Source organism: Blennius ocellaris (assembly GCF_963422515.1).
Source record: "Blennius ocellaris genome assembly, chromosome: 5".
Lineage (NCBI taxonomy): Eukaryota > Metazoa > Chordata > Actinopteri > Blenniiformes > Blenniidae > Blennius > Blennius ocellaris.
Genome location: NC_137654.1, coordinates 9,067,299 through 9,082,641, shown reverse-complemented (window position 1 = coordinate 9,082,641; position 15,343 = coordinate 9,067,299). Strand labels below are relative to the sequence as shown.

General features: G+C 43.2%; 1 protein-coding gene across 2 annotated transcripts in view; it reads left to right on the top strand.

The window, feature by feature from the left end:
- The window catches only part of hdac7a (histone deacetylase 7a), a 75,181-nt gene that overhangs the window by 35,320 nt on the left and 24,518 nt on the right, over nucleotides 1-15,343 (top strand). For both annotated transcript variants that reach the window (XM_080496058.1, XM_080496059.1), the window contains exons 3-9: nucleotides 9,905-10,095; nucleotides 10,199-10,289; nucleotides 12,337-12,454; nucleotides 12,948-13,048; nucleotides 13,160-13,282; nucleotides 13,515-13,624; nucleotides 14,436-14,537. In XM_080496058.1, the coding sequence (XP_080352184.1) occupies nucleotides 9,905-10,095; nucleotides 10,199-10,289; nucleotides 12,337-12,454; nucleotides 12,948-13,048; nucleotides 13,160-13,282; nucleotides 13,515-13,624; nucleotides 14,436-14,537 (836 nt within the window). The remainder of the gene's footprint in view (nucleotides 1-9,904; nucleotides 10,096-10,198; nucleotides 10,290-12,336; nucleotides 12,455-12,947; nucleotides 13,049-13,159; nucleotides 13,283-13,514; nucleotides 13,625-14,435; nucleotides 14,538-15,343) is intronic.

Sequence of the window (15,343 nt, the reverse complement as noted above, 5' to 3'; positions counted from 1 at the left end):
ACGCAGGTTATTCCAGCCCAAAGTGCTTCAGTGTTGACTGACAAGGTGGTAATGAGACACAAGAAGTGAGGACGAGAAAACAGTGAAGACAAGACGAGAATATATACAAAAAAGAAAAGTGTGATTGAGTATTGAAATTTTGTGAAAATAAACTAGATGAGTTTTCTAAGAAAAAGAAATAAACCATCTAACAATGTCACAGAAGTATTGTCATGTCATTAGAATAAAATATATCAGATAGAGAAATATGGTTAAGAAAGAATAAATTAATACATGTTTATGCTTTATTGATAACTATGTTTACTATTTGAATGTGGGCTATTACTGTACAGTATCTTTGAAGGTGTGATATGGAAAAAATCAGTACAAGTTAAGTTGACATGTTTCATGGTTATTTAGTGAATTTTGTCTATTTACCAAAATCACTAAAGTTGCTGACTTCCCAATGCCTGTTTCCACCACCAGATGGTGTATTGAGTTACCCACTGAAGCAGAATTAGGATTATGAACACAATAGATGAAGCTCCTGATCGCTACACTTGATAATCAGGTACACCTTATCTACACACTGAATTTAACTGCAAATAAACCAAACATACGTTCCAAAGAGGAAAATCCCTGAAAGCAGTCAACAAATATAACAACACGACCGGCTGATATAATATCTAGGCATATATTAAAAAAAATGTAATCTCATTAAAGATTTTACAGCTTGTTTTTCCAAGAGTTGTGCTGCCTTTAGTAACCAGTTATGGTCTTTTTTTTTTTTCTTTATTAATGGAGACATTTTGGCATTTTCGTTTTTCCCAAAAAGACACCTTACAACATAGTGTTTCCCAACATGTTCAAAAGACTGTGTCAAAGGTATGCTATGCCCCATTTCTGATTCATATCCAAAAACATTACAGTGAAGCCAAGCGACGCTCATTCTCACGAACAGCAACAAAAGCTGAGGCCTTCAAAATAAAATTAACCCATGAATGCCAGGTCGGCATGGAACGATGAATGCATGGATGCCTACCCACCTACCTCCATACTGTACATACATATATACATACATACATACATACATACATACATACATACATACATACATACATACACAGGGAGAAGATGCAAACCTTGTCTTTCTGCTGGGATCCAGAATAATAAGACAGCAGAACTTTTAGTGTATTTTGAATGTAAATCTTTTTAGAAAACTATTAGACAAACTCTTTCTTGCTGAAAGTACGTAGAAAGACAGTGCATTGTCTATAAAAGCTACATTTAAGTGGACCTTGATCCCCATCGGCTCCCCGGAGCCTCCTGCTGTGGCCGCCCAGCGCTCCTAGAAATAGAATGTGTCCAATGTGGGGAAGTAATTTCCTCAAGAGGCTTCAATAAAGTATACAAAATTCCAAATCAGCAAACATACTTCTGCAAAGTTCCCCAAACAACTGAAATTAGATGCAACCACTCCAGACTGGGTTGTCAATAGTTGACTTAGTAGTTTTCCATGTTCCTATAATGGATGTTTTGTAAGCAAGCGTGTATTCATGACATTAGCGTGTTGCCTTCAGGGCCACTGTTAGCCATTAATCAAAGTGGTTAATGGATGTCCGAGCACTCAGCACTCACCAATACATATAGGGACAGTCATTAGGACGTGTTTGAGGAGAAAAAAAAAAGTAGTCAGAGCGGCCACGCTGTGGCGTCTTTTTCATGGGGAGACCTTTATGGCTCATGGGCACTGCGGCAGTCACGTCACAACACGGGCACTTTGGAGGAGAAGGGAGGAAATGGGAGTCTAAACTGAGCTCTTAAACAGGAAGCCACCCCGGTTGTCTCATTGTTGTGTTTTTATAGACTCTGCTTCCTGCCAGCTTACACCGCCCCCGTTGCTATGGCTGCGATCCCTGTTGTTTATGGGATGGACTGTAAAGATGCCAAGAGTGGCAAGAGTTGTCATGACAAGCCAAAGCGTGACATTTAAAAAAAAAAAAAAACAAATCTGCTCAGCTTGTGGAGCAGTGGAGTCCCGTGATGCCTTCAGGTGCCTCCGGTGGAGTTCTCCGCCATCAGATGGTCCTTCAGATCTGTCATCATCTGTCCTTCTGCACCTAAAGCAATGATTTGGATTTTTTTTGGTTGATTATTTTGAGCATTTCTTCCGTTGGGACTTGAATTGCTGGCAGTGTTCAAACTATGTTGGAAACAGTAGGAAGACTTTTCTTACGGGAGTCTGCAAGCAACAGTTACTGTGTGAAATCAACAGTTTGACAGAATCAAGAGAGAGAGAGAGAGAGAGAGAGAGAGAGAGAGAGAAGAAAGAGAAGGAGTTAAAGAAAAAAGAGGATGTGGCCGCCAGTAGAAGATGACTGGAGGGGAGTGGAGCTCTCTGTCTAATTATAGATCCTGCTGTGAGCTGGCTGAGGCAGAAGTGCTACTGGGGTTTTCACATAGCCGGATATTTACAAGACAAACACGGGTATGTGCCTTCAACTTTATTTGTCCTTTCGTCCATGCGTGTGCATTCGCGGGAGTTTCTGCAGATGCTCAGACTTTGTGAACGGGAGGCGAACCGGGACGTAACTCTGGGGGCGTGCTGTTCGCCGTGACAAACTGTGATGGTCATGTCGGAGATGAAAGAGAGAGACTTTTTTTTTCCATTTTTTTATGACCTGCATGAAATAATTCAACTGTTTCTCACTGATTCTGAGGACCTCAGTCACTGTGTGTGTGTGTGTGTGTGTGTGTGTGTGTGTGTGTGTGTGTGTGTGTGTGTGTGTGTGTGTGTGTGTGTGTGTGTGTGTGTGTGTGTGTGTGTGTGTGTGTGTGTGTGTGTGTGTGTGTGTGTGTGTGTGTGTGTGTGTGTGTGTGACAGTAACAGAGGAAGGTTGATGTATAATGCAGCATGGGTCTGGTTTCCTAAGTCCTCACTGAGTTTCCATAAACATCCAGTACTGTCTGTCAGGTCACACACACACACACACACACACACACACACGCGCGCACACACACCAGCCATAACTAATTTCTTAGCTCTAAATTATGTCTTAACCCGTGAGTACATTAAACTTATCATTACTCTAATCCCCAACGGGAAATTCCTTTTTCTGCTTTTACAGATCTTCATTCTAGGATGTGGTTTGCAGTCACTTGGCAGCCAGTGGTGACCTGTCCACTGTGGGTTTCGAACTCGCACTATTCGGATCCCAAGTCTGCTTTTTTGCCTGTAACCCAGTGCTGCCCCCAATATTTATTTAATAATAATAATAATTATTATTATTATTATTGTTATTATTAGTAGTAGTGGTTGTGGTAGTAGTAGTAGTAGTAATAGTATTATTATGTTCCATTTCAGGACAGCGCTTTAGCTTACCTTCATTTTCTTTCTGAATTGCACATAAGGAACATTCTGAATGATCAACAGTTATGAGTAGGAATACAACGGCTCTGCACGGTTCAATATGTCCTTATAGAACACATTTTTTTTAGTTTTAAAATGAATCTTACAATAACGCTTTACAGGCCGCTGTGTGCAGGCGCGTGTGCGTCCCCACAAGCCGAGCAAACCTGCTGCACTAAATCCCTCCACCCACCAGTTAATGTCCGATCGCAGCCTCAATTTTAACGCGGGGCTCCAGTGGCGTCGGGGCCATTCTGAGACTCATTGCTGAGCCTGGAACGATATTTAGTTTTCAGTCTGTTTATTGTAAAGAAGGCTGCCTCACAGTTGTGTGTGGAGCCAAGCATGATCAAGTGTCTCCGGGACTATTTGGAGCCAGAAAGTGGAAGGGTCAGTTCTCAAAGGGTCAGATCAAACATTTACGTCTTTACAAGCCCAGCATTTACCCCACGACATCTGTGATGAGAAATACATCTGAATGGTGCCCGTGAACCTGTTGCTGCACTGCTGAAAACCCAAGTACCTGTGAGGGCGGACACTCGAGCACATGGTGGGGCAGTAAATGTTTGGGTCAGGATCCTGGTGGACTGGTCATACCGAGATCTGAGACTCTCTGTGATCTCACTTCTGATTTGAGGGGTTCGTCTGTTCAAAACCTTCATGTTGTGTCTCATAATGCTGTTGGACATTGACATGAGACACACGGGTTTAGTGCTGCCAGTGGGAAGTATGAGCAGAAACGTCTGGATTTAATGTATCGTCAACTTTTGGTCTCTTATTTTTTTTCCCAAATTCGTCCATCTCATTTGTCATCCCACCCCCCCCCCCCCCCCCCCCCCACTTGTCGTTTTCTCAAACTTTCACCATCTCATTTACAGTAACTCTCACATCTGTCTGTGCGTTTCCTCATCCACTAAACCGTTACCGTAAAGACTCCAGAAGCTGCGTCACTTCAAAACAAAGCGGCCCGTCATGTTATAAATCATAAGTCTCTGTTTTGGCTGTCGGTCGCTCCGTGGTCCACATGGGACAGGGTCTGGGTCCAGACTCGTACCGCGGTCCACCTGTTAGTGACCTTTGGTCTAGCATGATTCAGAATCATACACACTGACACCACTGCAGCATGGAGCTTTATGTACAAGTCATTTAAAGCACCAAAAAACTTTTATTTTATTTTATTTTTTATTTATTTTTTGCCTGTGGGACTAATCTATTGAGTGAAAAACATCCATGGTATTTACTAATTGTCACACTAATTGAACCACCCTACTCTGCCTCCGATTGGCTCGTCAGCCCTCGTGCTACACGGCAAACACAGATTTAAACCAATCAAACCACTATAACTTGCACCGCTGTGATAACACTTTTCCTGCCTCCGAATCCCAAAACAACCTTTGACATTTTGAGATAAGTTCAGCTGACAAACTGAACGTTTCAAACAGTGAATGTGGATGAAGAGAACATTTCTAGGTAAACGCAGTCGAGTACCATAGATTCCTCATGGAGGACGTTTACAGGGTTTCCTGTTTACAGAGTTTCTTGCCATAATGTTGAGCGCTCTTGAGCTAATATAGAGGAAGACCTAAAATGCACTTTCAGCATAAAGTTCAGATTTTTGGTTAGCTAAGAAGGAAGTGGAAAGCAGTAACTGTAGACTCTGGTATTGGATCGTTGAGGTGTTTTTCTCACGGTAACCTGGATGGAGCCTTCTGCTCTTTAGTAATTTATCAGGAAATACATTTTCTATATATTTTCAAATAAAGGCTTGACTCGCTATCTATTGTTATATTTCAGTTTTTGGTTTTTTTTGCATTACTAACCATTAACCAAACTGATATTTGTTCTTAAAGACTATTTATTCTGTGATATAAGATTCAACTGCATATCATACATTTCTAACATGAACGTCTCATTATTAATGAAAATACTCTACCAGATACAGAAAAAATATCATGAACATAATACAATAACAGTCATGAAGTTTAACGAACATGTTAAATATGTAACCAGTGTTTGGTGCAATAATTCCTGTTGTTCACTTTTAGGGAGCAACTTCATAAACATTTCAATTATAATTGAATCATCAGCAATTGGGTGGAATTATCGTTCCTTTGACTTTTCCACCCATACAGAGAAAACAGTGCAACGTCAAGTGACCAGAATTACTCCGTCATTGAACATTTTGTTCCACAATTCTAGAGGCCTGAAATATCACGTTAGAGTCAGTCACTCTGGAAATTAAAAGGTTAACATGAGGCTAATCTGTGCGCTTAGGTAAAGTCTGATAAATGTGCAGCCCAGACGCCGCTTTTGTTTTCTCTCCACACGAACCCAGATGGTCAATCTGCAAACCTGGATCAGCAGTTTTCTGGAGACACACACACACACACACACACACACACACACACACACACACACACACACACACACACACACACACACACACACACACACGGTGATCTGTGGGGTGGTTTGTGCATTCATACTTGCATTAAACCCCACTAAACACATCATGCTAATCTCATTACATAACGAGATCAGCATGCACATAACCATGCAGGGAAGCTGCTCAACACACGTAGAGATTAGAACATACATGTGAGCTTTCCCAGACCTGAAGGAGGTTTTCCTGGGATCTTATTTACATCTCAGCCTACCTTTTGTGCCTGAAGTAACGACAACTTTCAGACCCTGGGAGCAGTTGTTGCCTCTTAAAGGTGTAGCGTAATTCCGTAGCTATATTTGGATGTGTGACAAGACCCGAAGCGGAGGCGTCTGCCTTGATGGTTGTTGACTTTGTCCAGAGTGTGTCTTCTGTCACTGTCGTCTGTCAGTGCGCAGAGGCTGGGGGGGGAAGAAACTCAATCTATCTGTATGTTTAAATCTTCTTCGTTTTTGTGTTTCTTGCTTTTTCTCTCCAGTCACAATTTGCAGCTGTTTCTGTTTTCATTTCTCACTCTTTCAACATCCACTTGTACGTGCTGAAAGAGAGAAACCTTTGTGCATCCTGGCCATACCTGTAAAACCAGTCCTGACTAAGCTGTGCACAAAATTCCAAATTAAAGAATAGACAGGGGGAGGAATCGGTGGTAAAGGGATTACCTTAAAGGCCAGGATGGTCTCTCCGTCAGTCTCACACACGTGTATTATCTATGTGGAGATCACGTGTCTAATCTGTCTGATAAATCAGCACATTCCCAACGGTTTCCACGGACAGGCCAGAGGTATCGTACTGCACCCGTGGTGATTTCCATAATGACACACTGACACTCCCACACTTGCTCATAATCACATAAACACACTCGCACAAAGTAAACGCTTCAGTTTTGTTTTACCGGCTTTGTTTGAACAGGGGCTGGTTGTGTGGCGTCATTAAATTCAACTTAGAACCATGTTTCGCTGTGAGATCCTGATGCACTAAGCACGCACACACGCACAAACACACACATACGCACATGCACTAAGCACGCACACATACGCTCATGCACGTACGCACGCACACACACACATGCAGCAGCTGTTGCCTCTTCATGAAATTACTTCATGACTTGTTCCTTCATCCTCACAGATCTGTACGTTTGTTTTTTTAATTAGTTGGCACAGACAAACCAGTAGTTAGAAATAGTTTCTAAGTCATTGTATTTCAGCTCGGCGTGCTAATGCTGCTTTATTATGGATCGATCCTGTAAAACGGATGATGTGTTGGCTCCGACACTCAAAACTATTATTTGTTGCGTTAATGTGATTTCGTCATGTCACACTTTTCCACCTATTCAGATTAAGTAGATTGAATCCCTTTTAATCATATTACCTGGACAACATGTATCAGAATGAACCATTTAACAAGAAACTCAATATGCTCATTTTAATCAAACATGTTTCTGCTCTGTAAACTTAAGCTGTTTGGCTGCCTTTATTTTTGGAGTGTAACATCATGCAGACATATATTATACCGCATTTTATTCAGTCTGAGTTTATATTAGTGTTGTCGGACTGTAGTGCTGTGAGAACAACATTCAAAACACTGTTCATGCTACCATGTCACACTGCATACAGCCGTATTAACAGTAAAACTCTTGCATATGAGGTTGATTTGTGACTCTAAAGGTCTTGTACCTGTGAGTGTGTCTGTCTCTGTTTGACCTGTGATGGACCGGCGACCTTTCTCGACGCGATGGATGGAAAAGAAATTAATGCCATGTTAAGATGTGCAGATGAGTTATTTTTTTCTGAGTGCAACGCGTAAAGGAAATGACCCGATGCACAATGTGAATGTTGATGCAAACCTAAACAGCCAGAATCTTGTGTTCTTATAGTCGAGGATTTAATCCAGTGGAAGAAGTTCAAAGGAAAAAACTTTTTTTCTAGACTTAAAGTCATATTGGCTGAGTGGGTTTTCATTTTTACAATTACACAAGGGCTCATGTAACCACTCACTGGACGGCACCGTTCAAAGAGATTAGGCCTGGTCAGTTTCATGTTCGGCTGCAGGAAACCAAACTAAACCTTACTCCACTGACAGTGGAGTGCTCCTTCAGTTTTAAATGATCTTACATTTTGAACTCACTGTTCTCGACAAGTTATGAAACACTCTAAAACTATGCAAAACTAGGGCGTCTTTTTGCTGTTTATGCATTCTGTGTACGTGTGTATTTGTTTGTGTGTCACTGTGCACTGTAGCTGTCTTTGCTTCCTTGTATGATCATGTTATGTTCCTCTTATCCTGCAGAATAGCTGCATTATTCCATGCTGTCATTACAGAGAATATATACAGCACGTGCACAGGCAGTGTGTGTTTGCTGAGAGATTCCTGTTATTCCAGCCACGGTCGGCATTCGGTCCGTCTCTACGCGCCCGTACCTCCTAATATGGAGGAGCAGCACTGACACTGTTCACTGACAGCGATGTCACATCAACCCAAACCAAGACGCTGGTTTCTGTGAAAGTCTCTTCGCTCAGCACTTCTCGCCTTTCACCCATTTCCCGTGGCGCCATTGGCACCGGGCCAAGAGTCACTGTGTGACATTTACTGCCAGCGCCGTGGCCTGATGTGCAGCAGCACAAAGATGATGTCACGTGAAGTTATTTCAAGGCCCGGCTCTGTGTGTGTTTGAAGTTGGTTGGTCTGAGGCAGGTTTGTGCAATGGGCATGTGTGTGTGTGTGTGTGTGTGTGTGTGTGTGTGTGTGTGTGTGTGTGTGTGTGTGTGTGTGTGTGTGTGTGTGTGTGTGTGTGTGTGTGTGTGTGTGTGTGTGTGTGTGTGTGTGTGTGTGTGTGTGTGTGTGTGTGACACTGCACGTGTTGTAGATGTTTGTGAAGGTGTGATGTGTGGAGCGTTTATCCAACTGTCTGGGCAAATATATGCACACACATCTGAAGGTGAATGTGTGTCACTCTCTGCAGTGTCACCCGCAAGTGTGTGTTCACCATCCTGTGCGGTTTTCATACGTTTACAGTTTACAGCTGGGTTTCTGTGTTTGCTGCCAGTCGGTATGCAGAGGCGAGTTGCACGAGCGTGTCTGGTGCACCTGCGTGTGTGTGTGCGTGCGTGCGTGTGTGTGTGCGTGTGTGTGTGTGTAAGACACAGAAACCCTCCCCAGACTTTTCCCAAGTTGTTCCCTTCCTGGAGCCTGTTTTAAGCGCCGAATGAGGCAATCTTTCCCATTGACTCAGCCGTGCAATGCAAATAACCCCAATAGCATGCGGAGAGCATGGAAATGTGTGTGTGTGTGTGTGTGTGTGTGTGTGTGTGTGTGTGTGTGTGTGTGTGTGTGTGTGTGTGTGTGTGTGTGTGTGTGTGTGTGTGTGTGTGTGTGTGTGTGTGTGTGTAGAGCAAGTGAGCAATACCTTGTGCGACACTGATGCACGGCCGTTGGTTTTGAATAAGTACAAGAAGCTCAAAGATGATGTCGAGACACTAAAAGTCTTATTTGGACTCCCTTTCGCAGTCGGGCTCAGCATTTCCGAAAAGTTCAGTGTTTCCCTGTTTCCACGAAGACAGCGCCGGGGCATTTTTGAAAGGTCCCCAGTGGCCTCGAGCACCGTCATGGAACAAAAAGAAAACAAACAAACACCAAAATGCAACAAAGTTTTCCGTTTACACATGAAAACATGGTTGACATGGGGCTTGCATGAGTGCAGTGAAGGTTTCATGTGGGATGCGAGACTACGAGACCTGCACTTCACTGCAAGTGACGCTAATTGAGACAATCTATTTGAACAGGAGTTCCTTGATTCTGTGTGGAGATTCAGCGAAGCACTTGAGCAGACATGAGTTGGCGCTCCCTGCTCACCGAAAGCCCAAAACGATACCGTTTTTTTTTCTTTTTTTTCTTTGCATATTCAAAGGAGTGCGGCAACTTTATCATGTCGTGGATTTAATGATGCCGAGTTTCCTTTTCATCTCCTCTAAATGTCACCATGGCATATCTTACTGGGCATCTCTCACCTGTGGCACTGAAGCCAGTTCCCTCAGTGGGTTTGAGGCTCGCTGACGCCTCTTCTCCGCTCTCTCCAGATTCGTCAGTGGCGGCGCCGGTGTCGCACGCAGCCTTGTTACCCATGGACCTCAGGGTGGGAGAGCGGGGGATGCGCCCCGGTTCGGACACGGCTCTCCTCACCCCGCTGCACCCGCCTCTGCTCCTCACGCCGTTCTCCGCACCGCCGCGAACCTCCTTCTCCCAACAGCAGATCCACCAGCAAATCCGGGTAAACAAAATTGCGCCATTCACACGCTTTGCTTTTTTTTTTTTTTTTTTTTTACAGGTGTTGCCGTCGTTTACATTTTTCTGTGTTTGTTTTTGTGGGACAGTTCAATATGGAGCAGAGGAGGCGAGAGCAGGAGCACCATGAGAAACAACAGGAGCTGCAGCAGCTAAAACACAAAGACAAGAGTCAACAAAGTGAGTACACACACACACACACACACACACACACACACACACACACACACACACACACACACACACACACACACACACACACACACACCTACACACAAAGACACGCGCACACACACAGACAATGGGCTGTCTATATGGGACTTTCCATGACATTGTGCAGGGATGTGCAACTTCCATCGCGGTGAGCAACACACAAGTTTCAACCTCCACCAAATACTGTTTAACAAAGAACTGGAGCTTCTAATTGTAGCTTCAAGAGGAACTGAGTAGCTGTCATTAAAACATAATGCGTCGTTTTGATTATTTTCACCTTGAAATGCAATTCGTTTTTCCCTCACATCACCGTTTGCGATAACTATGTTCATCTTTTAAGATGTGAGAGGATGAGAAATACAAATCAGATGAAAATCAGTGGTCATGATGCATTCAAGACCACTTTTCTTTGCTTTTGTATTTTACTTTTTTTTTTACAGCACATCGGCCATGACAGTGAGTGTGACTTACACCAAAAACTGAATCCTGAAACACTGTAACATGATTAATTTCACAATACGGATAAGCTGAGGCTCTGTCCTCCACGGTTACCCTGAACTCCACCTCATTGTTGCCTTATGGTCTGAAGCAGGGGCGGCCAACCAATCCTCCCAAAGTGGCCATATGAGAAATTAGCATTAGACTTGAGCTTTGCCCAATAAAAAGCAGTTTTCAACACGTTTTTTTATGAGCTACTGTGTCACTCTTTCTTTCCCAGTCATTGTCTGGAAATAATTCAATTTCTTGAAATTTCAAGTTCACAATAAGTGAATTAGGAAAATAATTTCTTCATGAACCATCTTTTGTTCACGCTGTGAAACACCAATTTTTGTGGGGTAACAATTGGCTCTGCTAGCCAATGTGCCCGACCCAGCCAACGATGTAACAATGGCCAATAACGTGACAAATTGACCATTTTAGTTGTAATAAAGCCAATAATATCAGTCATTTTCATTTGATTCAGGATTTTTTCCCCGTCACACCCTGAGGGCCGGTGAAGCAGAGCTAAAGGGGTCACGTATGGCCCGCAGGCCTTACGATGCTCGGCTCTGGTTGGACCTTCCTCATTGATATAAGCTAACCTCACCTTGATATCGAACCCTAAGCTTTACCTCATTGTGACCTCAGCTCTTTAAACTAAACAATTAAAGTCTATCTTCATGCAAAGCATTCTGGTCCCACAATGTTACGTTGGACCCCAGAAATCTACTGAGCTTTCGTTGTGTAAGCACCACATCGTACAATAAACAAGAACAGACACACACAAGTGGTGTTTTGATGCAGTTTAGGGATATTACCCTGACTTACACTCATTTCCTGCAGACCTGCCCTACACTCATCCTTAATTATAACTTGCCCTACTCAAAACCCTTCAACGTTAATCTAAGCACAACACTCGTTTAAAGCTGACATATCTTTCCTGTAAAATATAGTGAAACTCCCACTATATCAGTGTGTAAATAGAGATTGGCCTTCACAATAGATGTAAATAAATGTCCACACACACTCAGTAACTTGTTAAAACAAGTTTGCGTTGACATTTAAAGTAGTCTTTTTTCTTTTTTTTCTCCTTCCCCCACCTGGCCTCATGTGAAACCATTTCCATGGCTTTGAAAATAATTACAGCTCACAGTCCTAAATCGTGGCCAGAGAGGAAAGTCCCGACATGAAGGGCTTGAGGTCCATGATCAGATGTGTTTGCTTTGAAATGGGAGCTAAATATAACCTGACGAGTGCAGCGACGACGGCCGGGTTAAATATAGTCCGGGGTCCGGGCGTATACTGTCACTGGGTCAATATTGACTCCATCACTCCCGGCACCTGCTGTCACCTCTGTGTGTGACACACACACACACACACACACACACAGGGATGTAAGTAAACATACTCTCTCAGACACAGCGTGCTCATTGTGTGCACGGCGTGTGGATTTTCTCATGCCTCTCCTGACGCTGCTCTGCCGCTCACTGGGTCCTCGTGTGGTTTTCATTGGTCCACGTCACTCGACCGACAGGCGCTGTGGCCAGTTCCCTCGTGAAGCGAAGACTTCAGGAGGTCATCCTCAAGAAGCAGAAACAGGCGCTGGAAAGAACAAACTCCAACCCACTGACCGCTCCTCCCGTAGCATACAGGTGAAGCAACACACACACACACACATGCACACGCATTGTCGAAACATTTGTGAAGCCAGTCCCAGCTCACACATGTGGGATTTATCCAACTTTCTGTTGGATATGTCATTTAAAATGAGCGTTTCATTGCTGCCTTCAGGTTTTAATCACATTGTTTCAGCCAAGGTGCAGCTTACGGGATGGATGCTGTGGGTTGCTTGCAATTTTGGGAAGAAAATCAGATAGTATATAAGTATATATTATTGAGGAGAAGAGAAACAGTAGAGCTTATATATGTATTTGGTTTGATCTGTGAGCTGCCAGCGTTAAAGGAAGTGGATGGATGTTTTTGCCAAAGTTAATTCATGATTTAATGCAAATGCATAAAAACATTAAGCATCGAGGTGGAGATGTTCGACGTGATCTTCCCTGATCGCAGCTCACGTTCACACCAGGACAGTTTGTTAGAGAGCCTCTGTTCAAATGTGTGTGTTTGTGGGGTTTGTTTTGTCAGAAAACAGGGGCCGGACTCCAGCGTGTCGTCCCAGGCTCAGCTCTCATCTCCATCACAGCCTCCGCCCGAGGGTCCGGAGGGGACGCGTCTGCGCAGAGCAGGTGAATCATCTTAACACACACACACACACACACACACACACGTCTGCGAGGTGCTTGATTTATTGTCAGGACATCACAGTGACAGTCCTCCCGTTGCTCTGATTTCGTCAGCGTCTGAACCCAATCTGAAGGTGAAACACAAGCTGAAGAAACACCTGAACACCCGCAGGGGCCCGCTCACCCGCAAGCAGAGCGCTCCGCCCACTGTCAAACACAGAGTGCCTGACACACTGGGTAACCACAACACACACACACACACACACACACACACACACACACACACACAATTATGAACTGCATCTCAGGTGAATGTGACTTTTATTTCACTGTTTCTTTTTCGTGGAGCCAAACTTTGCTTCTCCTGGCCGTGCAGATGTTGCAGCTGCGATCAGAGGAATGTTCTTCCTCGTGTTTCTGTCTCGATTAGTTTAGAAAGTTGATGTGATTGCGTTCCGATGTGTTGCAGACTCGTCTCCCAGCAGCAGCAGCACGCCCGTCTCCGGCTGCAGTTCTCCCAATGACAGTCTGCCCAATGAGAACGGACTGCTGCCCTCTGCTGGAGGCCTCTCCCACGAGGTGCGCGCACACACACACACACACACACACACACACACACACACACACGCACACACACACTGCCGGGTCCTTTCAGGCAGTGAAAAGTAGTATAAAAGTAGTAGACAATGCATTTCAATGTAACCTTAGACCGATTATTGAAATTGAAAGAAATGAAACATATAAATAATAAAAAAAAATCTAGGAATAAATTGTTATTAACTATTCTATTCTATTCTATTATAAAAAGATACAATCTATGAAATAATAGAAATGTAAAACAAATCTAGTCAAAAGTAAGAAGGCAACCAAAGAGCATGTATTACATACATAAAAAGAAAAAAAAAATCAAAGGTAAATAAGTACTTTAAGATGAATAAACTTGACATTTTGAACAGGGAGTTTCTTTTTTAGAAAGCGTTCAGAAGCTTTCATGATTGTATTATCAAAGTTTACCACAAGAAGACGTTTTATAGATATTTAAAGAAGTATTCTTCCTCTTCCTGCTGTTCCAACAGCCTCCAGTATCTTGCAGGGTTGAAACACACGAGCCTTTTCAGACAAATAAAAATGGAGCCGTTCAATGTGCATGGGCTGTGCTGTAATGACATGTTTAAAACAATGACACCAGAGCAGCACAACACAGGCTGTCAGATGTTTCTACATAATTCATTTAATCACAGAAAGGCCGAGCAGAAGCGTCTCTGTCACACCTGCCATAAACGTCTCACAGCTCCGGATTCAACACAATGATCGTTAGCGGTTTTAATATGAAGTGAATATATCTATATATGGATGTACCAACTCCTAATAGCCCATCTTGTATTTACAGGCACAGAAGCTGCTGCTCAGAGACGGCACTTTAGCAAACTTCACCATCCAGAGTCCGTCCACACTGCCCACCATCACACTGGGACTGCCGGCCAACTCCAGGGTAAACACTCACGTACACTTCCAGCTCAGTCCAGCGAAACCAGGCATCTCCAAGTTACAATCAAACTCTTGGACAGATCAAATAAAGTTTAAAAACAGTTTTGAGCATTCGGTGTCTCCGTGCAAAAATGACTTTTATAACACAAGCAGTGCTCCGAAAGAGAACTAAAAATAAAACACCCCAACAAACCTGATAGATTTCCAAAATCAAATTCAGATACAGAATAGTCTTTATTGTTCAACAAAATAACAACAACTTTGTCGGTGCTATCCGTGAATGTGACACAGTATGAATGCTGTATGTAAAGAAGAGGTGCAAAGTTTAGAACGGGAAAATGAAATGCACAATATGTGCTAGAATATGTGCAAAAAACACGCCCATTGAGCACTCGACTGTCGGTTGTTGTACATTTTCATTTCAGGTGTAATGAGCTATATAGTCTGACTATGGTAAAATCTGTTTCTCGGTCTGTTTGTGGCCTTTTAAGTCCTGAAAATCACAGTGAAGTGAAACGGCTGTGCAGCCAGAGCCAATCTCCTTGCACAGCATGGAAAGAAACCACTCATACGTGAGAACAATATGATGTAAACACAAAAACTAGCAACAAGAAAGACAAGGAGAATAAAAAGCAAAGCTCTTAAATGACGCATAGATGACGAGAGCAATCAGAGATTTCTGACGTCCACCAAAGGTTGACCTACGCTCAGAAAAAAAAACATGTTTTCTCACTTTAACACGAATAAAGAAATTAAGAAACGGCGGGCATGTGTAGTTTCTTATGTGATCTTAGAGTTACACTCGAAACA